The sequence below is a fragment of the Elephantulus edwardii genome, unplaced genomic scaffold (genome assembly GCF_000299155.1).
Source record: "Elephantulus edwardii isolate Elephantulus edwardi_28Jun2011 unplaced genomic scaffold, EleEdw1.0 scaffold00030, whole genome shotgun sequence".
Classification (NCBI taxonomy): domain Eukaryota; kingdom Metazoa; phylum Chordata; class Mammalia; order Macroscelidea; family Macroscelididae; genus Elephantulus; species Elephantulus edwardii.
In genome coordinates this window covers 18,328,385-18,337,674 of record NW_006399780.1, presented here as the reverse complement: position 1 = coordinate 18,337,674, position 9,290 = coordinate 18,328,385, and the positions used below count along the sequence as shown (strand labels likewise).

The window sequence follows — 9,290 nt, the reverse complement described above, 5'->3', positions numbered from 1 at the left end:
CCTGCCCTGGTGGCACTCTCACCCTCAGTCAGGGCGGGTGGGGAAAGAGTCAGGTACAGACAGGACCTCTGACTCCCTCAGTCATTCACTGCTCTCTTCTCTTGGCGGCCACTCACTCAGGTTTCATGCAAGGCCTAGTGAGCATAGATGCTGGACAGATGGTGTACTTAGAGGTACAGAGATAAAGACTGACAACATATATGTACCAAACTGGGAGCTGGTTCCTGCAGGACGGGGTCCTAGGTCTGGCTCAAAGAAAATTCAGAGCAACAGCTCAAGCACTAGAATATCTGCTGGGTGGGCTGGCATACTAGACATTTATGCTTCAGAGACTATCACCTTGGTTGCGAGCAAAGATTTTGCTTGGCAACTGTGGAGGGTATCTGCTTCCAGAGTAGAGAAATAGAACCTACGACTCTCAGACCCTTCCCACCTACTTATGCTTAAAGGCAATTCCATCTCTTTCACAACTTGGTGAGGTCAGTACAAAACTGGTAACCTCACTTTGTCCTCAAAACTCTCAACTGATTACTTGTCAGAAACTACTGCGGCTAAGTATAGGTGAAGATGAGTAAACTGAATCAATGATCAGATAAAACAGTTTATTTTAAAATGGCAAGGGCAAAGGGAATAACACAGAGAACTCTTGGCACGTTCATTCCAGCCCATCATCCCCATGTCTCCCCTAACCCAAAGAACTGGCAGGAAGGGCCCCAGGACAGGCTGAGGGGGCCAAGAGTCGCAAAGTCAAATACAGATCTGTACAACCCTAGAGGGGTGGAATTCAAGCATCTATCCTGATGTCGTGATCCTAGAACAGGATTAGAGCTCTGGGGCATAGGACTCTCCTGTAGGAGAGGGTACCCGCAGTTCAGCATCATGCCGTACCACAGTGAAAAGGCCCACAACTGCCAACAGTGCCATTACCATGACAGCAGAGCAGATGCTGAACATGTTCCGTGTCCCTGTTTTGCGATCACTGTCATGGAGGATAAGGAGTCCCAGGCAGGCCAACAGGTGCAGCGGCACTCGGAACCAGTTGAGGACACCAGCCTGCTCTGTCTCAGGGATCACCTTTCTCCGCAGGAAGCTCATGCTGGGAAAGTACAGCCCACAGGCCAACTCAATAAGCAGGAAGGCTATGAAGGACTCCACTGGGCTCTCTTGGCCTGGGCTGGTGGAGAAAGTCAGCATGAAGAGGGAGAAGACGACGATGAGGACAGCCAGGGAGAGTAGGTGCATGGGCTGAAGGTGGTATCTCTTGGAGGTGGCAATGCGGTACAAGGAAGAACCAAGCAGGCTTGCTGCCATGAAGCTGGAGAAGACAATGCCCAGTGGTGCTCCATGTGGGTGCAACACAGGTGTCCAAAGGAAAATGAAGATGAAGATGACACTCTCAAAGAGGGCTTGTATGGTGCCCAGCAATAGCACACGACGGTCTGACAGGAGGCAACGCAGGCCCCCAGCACAGGTCCTTGAGAAGGCACGCTGCCGGTCATAATTCTCTCCCCAGTTGCGAAGGGCCAATGTTCCAGCCAGAGCCAGAAGAGGAATGGCAGCGACAAAGGGCGCTACAGGCCCCAGCCCCATCCAGCTGGCCACAGCTTCGGCTGCCACACCTGCTACTATAGCCAGCACATGGTTCCAGAAGGCAACTCGGGCAAAAGTAGCTGGGATCCACTCACTAGGAAAGTCATGCCGCTCCACGTGCTCATGAATGTACCAGGCTTCGAAGGCTGAAAAGAGTAGAGCTGTGGACAGGCCACCAAGAGCTCGGCCTAGCAGCAGCACAAAATAATCCCGAGACAGTTTAGTTAGGCAGCATAGAGAGTAAGTGAGGGAGAAGAGGACACAAGACTTCTTGCGACCCAGCCAATCCACTAGGGAGGAAGCCACCAGGCCAAAGAGGACTGTGGAGGCAAGGCCACAGACATAGAAGATGGCAATCTGACCCTCCAAAAAGTGGTAATGCTGATACAGTTTATAGAGGTAGGGAGCCTGGAGCCAATCAGCTGCTAGGGCCAGGAAGTAGACTTGATAAAAGTCCAACTGAAACCGAAGGAAAGAGGGATTGCTGCAGACTCTTCCAGGGGGCTTAGACCGGCATCTTGACAGTTCCAGCCCCAGGCAGGAGGCCAGGAGGCCAACAAAGGCGAGGTAGGCGGTCACCAGCATGGTGGGCCCCCGGACGACCTGAGGAGGGAGAGACAGGGTGAGGAGGGGGCCAGAGTCACATCCATTGTCTGTCAATGGGCTGGATGTGTAAACTGAAGGGAGCCCCACCCAGACCCCTACTAAATTCAGTTCTCCACCCCTCAATTCCACTCCCCCAGAGTTCAGACCGGAGGGACCAGTTGGGTGGGTGGAAGGAGCGGTCTGCTGGGGCAGTGTGAAGAAAGGAGGGGTAAGAAGAGAGGGGAGAAGACTATGCATTCGCCCCACCCTTTCCTGGCACAGATATGAGAGAGTCACTTAGAATTCCGGTCCCGCAAGTTCCAAAGGGGCTGCTGCCCTCTTCCACAAAAGCCTCTGAACACTTCCTTCTATTACCGCCTATCTTCGCTGGGATGCCTGGTTTTGCCTTTAATGTCTCATCTACCCCAGGTATCCTTCCCGCCCGCGCGGGCCTCTCGTGTTGCTTTGGAGGCATGCGCGCGTGCTTTTTCGGATTCCCTCTTCCAGATCACCCGCACCCCTTGCGCCCCCTAGCCCCCGCCCAGTGCCGCCACACCTGCGCACGCCTCGCCTAGACCCTGTCCCACCTGCTGTCCCGGTCTACGGGGACGCTCCGGACGCGTCCGGCTCCAGGCCGCCCGGCCGCCCTCCTCACTGTAGCTCCGGCTGAGGCTCCGGCTCGGGTTCCAGCAGCGCTCCCGCCCCTCAAAGCCAGCTTCCGGGAGTCGGGCTGGCCTCTGGCCGCCGCCATGATAGCACCATCACGTGACGAGGGCGCGGCGCTAAAGCCCCTCCCCCGGCCCGCCTTCTCCTACTCCACCCGGCGCCCAGGCGCGGACACGCGTGAGGGAGGTGTGCCAGCGCCTGACTGCGTCTCCTGCGGCGCTGCCCGCTACCTTTCTTCGACACTTGCCTCGTCGAGTCGTGGATTCGTGCTGAACCACTTTGAAATAAAAGCTGGTTTTCTTTCTGCCTTCGTGCTGTGGATTAACAACAGCAGCCACAGGCAGGAAAGATGCTGGCAGTGCCGCAGAACACCCTAAGGAACGGCACAGCCGGAATAGACCGGCTTCTCAGGTTTCCCTCCTCACCACTGCTAGTGACCTCCAGGCAGGATGTCAGTATGGCCTAGACACCTGAAGGCGGCAGTGTGGTGTAAAGAACTTGAACTCATGAAGCGGACAGAAGCTTAAACCCTACTGTCTGCACTTAGCTGCTATCTAGCCTCGGGCAAGTCAGATAACTTCTCAGTGTCCCAGTTTCTTTGAAGTCCTGGGAGAGCGATGACCAAACAACAAAGTCCAGAGGAGAGCTTTGGTCACCTAGTCTGTAGGGTGTTGCGCTGCTAACCCAAAGGTGGCGCCTCTCTGGCGGTTCGACTCTGTCACCTGCTCCATCCGTGGGAGAAAAATGTTATTTGCAAGCCTCTGTAAAGCCGCTAGAGGGTCATCTATGAGTCGTCTCTGACTCGGTGGCAGCGAGGGAGAAAGCTGAGGGCCAGCATGGAGTAGTGGTTAAGAGTTACAGCCCCCAGCTCTGATTTTGGTCACTTATCCGTTGTGTTACCTTGGAAAAATTCCTTCATTTCTTAAATATTCTCAATATTACATCTTCAAGACACTCTAGTGGCCCCCATCTCACTAAGAATAAAAAGCCAAAATCTTTAGAGTAGCCACCAAAACTTCATCTGGTCCGTTCTCTTCTAATGCTCGGACCTCTTTTCCTACTGTTCACACTCCTGCTTTCTAACCCATCTTAACTGGCTTCTTCCAGAGCCTTTGCACAATATTCTTCCCTTTGAGTTTTTCTTCCATATAGTCCAATGTTCCCTACCTCACCTATACCAGATCTGTGCTCAAATGTCACCTTATCAGTAAGGCTTCCTTTGGCCATCTCGTTTAAAATAGCAACACCACCACCTGCAACACAGTAATCCACCCACTTTGCTCACAATGCTCTATTCTCCTGTGCTGTTCTTTCTCCATAGCACGTAGAACCATCTGGCACACAATATATTTTAATTATTTATTTACTATATTTCCTTCCTATAGATTTTTACCAATTTTTTAAACTTACTGTATCCTTAACATTTAAGCAGTAGTTAGAATGATGGTTGGAATGACATAACTTCTAACGCCAGCAATAATAGCAAAGTTCAACAGAACAGCACACAACAGATGCTAGTGAAGCTATGGAGAGATTGAAACTCTCATCTACTGCAGGAGGGTGTAATGTGAAATGGTACAACCTTCATGGAAAGACATTTAGTACTATGTTAGAAGGTTGGGGATATGAGTACCATTTGTTCCAGAAATCCCATTATGTATTAAGTATACATTCCAGAGAAATAAGAGCTAAGCCACAAACAGATATGTATATATTCATTGTATCATTACTTACAATAGCAAAGAGATAGAAACAAATGTCCATCAAAGAACAAATGGCTAATGAAAGTAGTATACTTACACACAATGGAATATTATACAACACTAAAAAATGTTTAAAATTTGTAGAACATTGTATACTGTGGATGAATCTACAGATAATTTTGCTGAGTGATATGTCACCCATAGGGGTATTATGGTTTAAGGCCACTAATATAAAAAGCTAAGGAAAGCTTTATACACAGAATAACTCTTGGATGGCTACCAGAGATGGGGAGAGATGACTAAAAATTAATATGGATAAGCTGAATAAAGGGAAAGGCAATGTAGAATAAGGACTTGATTCTCTCATTGTCATAAAGGTGGAACACACAGCTGACCCTCCAGAGGGTTTCCAAGGTTCTAAATCACATAGGAGGAGATTCCCTATCTTTCTGTCATGCTATAGCCTCTGGATTTTTGTGCAATTCCCTATGGCCTAGGTCACCAAGGTTCCCTGGAGGTTGATTAGACTTTTTAAATTAATTATGTAAATAAATTATAATGTTATAAAACAAACATGTATGAATGATTAAATGAAAATCTAACACAAGTTGTAAAAATTCGAAGAATATGGTTAAAAACTGGCTGTTACTTAATAAGTGTTCAATAAATATTTAATGAGTAAATGAATCTATGTATGAATTCAAGTATGTCAGAAATAATAAGGATAGTATAGGAGAACAAAGGCTTCAAATCTGTTGTCCATAAGGTCATACATAGTGACTTCAACAATGACATTTAACAATATCAACAAATTACTTTTTCAAGTTCTTGGTCCATGTTAGTTACCAATATTTATCAAACAGTTATTCTGTAAGCTCTGTGTTAAGAAGGGTTTTTTTGTTTGTTTTTTAATTTTACTATTTTTGTGTGTGTGCCATCAAATTGGATCTGACTGGTACAGGAAAAGATTGCCCCTCCTTCTCCAGCAGAGCATGTGTTAAGAAGTCTTGGGATAAGTGCTACATATAAATTATTTAACTGCCAAGCATCAAAAGAAGATGGAGGGAATACATGGAGTCACTGTACCAGAAGGAATTGATTGACGTTGAAAATTTTAGGAAGTACCATATGAACAGAAGCCAATGGTAATGAAAGAGGAAGTGGAAGCTGCCTTGAAGAAATTGTAAAAAATTAAGGCCCCTGGAATTGATGGGATACCAATTGATTTGTTTCAATGAACAGATGCAGCCTTGGATGCACATCAGGAAATTTGAAGGACAGCTGTCTAGCCAATGGAATGGAAGAGGTCTATATTTGTTCCTATTCCCAAAAAGGGTGATCCAACTGAGTGTGGAAATTTTCGAATGCTATCATTGTTATCACATGCTAGCAAAATACTGCTGAAGATCATTAAAAAATGGCTTGAACAGTACAAAAATAAGGAATTGCCAGAAGTTCTAGTAGGATTTAGAAGAGGCTGTGGTAAGAGGGATGTCGTTGCTGATGCCAGGTGGATCCTGGCTGAAAGTAAGGACTACTAGAAGAATATCTATTTGTGTTTTATTGACTCTGCAAAGGCATTTGACTGTGTGGATCCTGACAAGTTGTGGCTGACATTGAGAAGAATGGGAATCCCAGAGCACTTGACTGTGCTCATGAGGAACCTATACCTGGACCAGCAGGCTGTTGCCGATCTGAGTAGGGGAGCACTGCATGGTTTGGAATTGGGAAGTGAGTGCATCAGGGATGTATTCTGTTTCCATACCTGTTCAATCTATATGCTGAGCAAATTATTCGAGATGCTAGTCTCTATGAAAAGGAGTGTATCATCAGGATTGGAGGGAGATCATCAGTAACCTGCGTTATGCAGATAACACAACCTTCCTCACTGAAAGTGAAGAGGATTTGAAGCACTTGTTGCAGAAGATCAAGGAATACAGCCTTCAGTATGTATCGCATCTCAATATCAAGAAATTCTTACCACTGGACCAGTATGTAGTGTCATGATGGATGGAGAGGAGACTGAAACTGTCAACAGCTTCATCTTGCTTGGATCCACAATTAACACCCTTGGTATGAGCAGTCAGGAAATCAGGAGACACATTGAACTGGGAAAATCTGCAGTTAGGGACCTCTCCAAATTATTGAGGATCAGTGATGTCAGTTTGAGGACTAAGGTGTGTCTGACTCAGGCCATGGTCTTCCAATTAGCTATGCATACGAGACCTGTACAATAATAAGGTTGACAGGAAAAGAATTGATGCCTTTGAGCTGTGGTGGTGGATAAAGAGCATGACGGCCAAGAGAACAAATGGATATGTCTTGGAGAGGATGCAGCCAGAGTGCTCATTGGAGACAAGAATGATGAGGCTTCACCTCACATACTTTGGACATATTGCTAGGAGGTAGTTCCTGGAGAGGAATATGATATTGGGAAAGGTGGAATATTGGCAAAGGAGAGGAAGACCCTCAACCACGTGGGTTGACAGGGTGACTGCTGTAATGGGCTCTTGTCAGGAAGTGTGAGGATGGCACAGGACAACACAGGACAGGACTGGTTTCAGATCTTTTATTCATAGGGTCACTATAAGTCATACTCAATTCGAAGGCACCTAACAAAAATAACAACGACATGACTAACATAACTAAGGTGGTTGTTGTTATGTGCTGTCAAGTCGCTTGTGACTCATAGCGACCCTCTGTACAACAGCCCTAAACTCTGCTCTATCCTGTGCCAATCGCACTGTCTCCGATACACCCATCCCAATTACCCCAGTCACTGAATCAATCCACCTCATAGAGGACCTTCCCCTCCTGTGCTGTCCCTCCACCCTACCAAGCTTGATGTCCCTCTCCAAGGACCAGTCCCTCCTTACAACATGCCCAAAGTATGTCAGACGGAGCCTCAGAATCCTTGCCTCCAAGGAGCCTCCCGGTTTGACCCTTTCCAGGATGAATCTGTTTGTTTTCCTAGCAGTCCATGGTACACTCAATACTCTTCTCCAGCACCACAGCTCAAAGACATCAACACTCCTTCTATCTTCCTTAGTGATTGTCCAACTCTCTGATGCATAACAAGTGATTGCAAAGACCATGGCCTGTATCAGACGCACCTTAGTCTCCAGAGAGACACCATTGCTCTTCAGTACTTTGGAGAGGTCCCTAACAGCAGACTTTCCCATGGCAATGCACCTTTTCATTTCCTGGCTATTGGTGCCAAGAGTGTTGACTGTGGAGCCAAGCAAACTAAAGCTGTGAACAATCTCTATCTCTTCACCATCCATCCTGATGCTGCCAAATGGCCCAGTGGTGAGAATCTTTGTCTTTTTTACTTTGAGCCTCAATCCATATTGGAGGCTGCAGTCCTTGACCCTCTGCAGCAAGCGCTTCAGTTCCTCCTCAGTTTCAGCAAGCAGGGTTGTGTCATCTGCATAATGCAGATTGTTGATAGATCGTCCACCAATCTTGACCCCACATATCTCCTTATAAAGCCCAGCCTGAATAATCTGTTCTTCATACAGGTTGAAAAGGTATGGAGACAGGATACATCCATAGCATACACCTTTCCCAATTTTGAACCATGCAATGTTTCCCTACTCTGTTCTGACGACTGCCTCTTGGTCCAAGTATAGGTTTCGTATTAGCACGATCAAGCGTTCTGGGATTCCCATTCTTCTCAGAGTCAGCCACAGTTTGTAATGATCCACACAGTCAAACGCCTTTGCATAGTCAATGAAACACAGATATACATTCTTCTGGTATTCCCTGCTTTCAGCCAAGATCCATCTAACATTAGCTACAATATCCCTAGTATCACGACCTCTTCTAAACCAGCCTGGACTTCCAGCAGTTCTCTGCTGATGTGTTGTTCCAGTCATTTTTGGATAATCTTCAGTAGAATCTTGCTTGCATGTGAAATTAATGATATTGTTCTATAGTTTCCACACTCTGTTGGGTCACCCTTCTTTGGGATGGGAAGGTTTATAATGTAATTATCTCTCAAAGTAGGAGAGGATAAGTAACAAACCTAGAGTCACATAGCAAAACATAGAGTTAGAATTGGAATCTAGAGTTTTGAGATTCCAGATTCATATGGTTTCTGAAAAGACTAAATGAGTTCACTTACCAGCGCAGATAAATGCCAGTTTTCTTTGAAGTTTTATCATCTTCCAAAACTGTTACTATTCTCTCCTAGGTCATAAAATAAAACAAGACAAGATAAAATTATTTGTGCTGGCCTAGTAATCTAAGACTGGCCTTTCAACTCCACGCAACAACAGTACTGTAGAAGAAAATGCCCGGTGATCTATCTGCTTCCATTAAGATTACAGTTAAGGAGCTTTGGTGGCCTAATGGCAAGAAGCTGCACTGCAATCCCAGAGGTACATGGTTCAAATCCACCAGATGCTCTGCTGGAGAAGGAGGGGCAATCTTCTCCTGTACCAGTCAGATCCGATTTGACGGTACACTCACACATTAAAAAAAAAATTAAAAAAGATTACAATCAAGAAAATCTTATGCATCAGTTCTAATCTCTAATGCATAGGATCACCATGAGTCAGTCAAGAGCTATAATCTGCCATGGAAGATTACAGAATTCTTACTAGAAACAGCCAAGATTAATAGCTTACAGTTTTCAGAATACCTTCATCTCTAACTGGCAAAATATCTGGAAATTTAACTCGTTGTCCTCAAGTAGGGACCTACTTATATCTCCGGTAGGTTTTGGAGGTTGTAAATTGCATG

General features: G+C 46.1%; 1 protein-coding gene across 1 annotated transcript; it reads right to left on the bottom strand.

The window, feature by feature from the left end:
* Window positions 1-585: 585 nt before the first annotated feature.
* On the bottom strand, window positions 586-2,945 carry MFSD5 (major facilitator superfamily domain containing 5). Its single transcript, XM_006883891.1, has 2 exons — window positions 2,763-2,945; window positions 586-2,193 (listed from the first exon to the last, which is right to left on the bottom strand). Exon 2 carries the CDS (start codon window positions 2,173-2,175, stop codon window positions 823-825), a length of 1,353 nt encoding a protein of 450 aa, XP_006883953.1. The 5' UTR covers window positions 2,176-2,193; window positions 2,763-2,945; the 3' UTR covers window positions 586-822.
* Window positions 2,946-9,290: the final 6,345 nt, after the last annotated feature.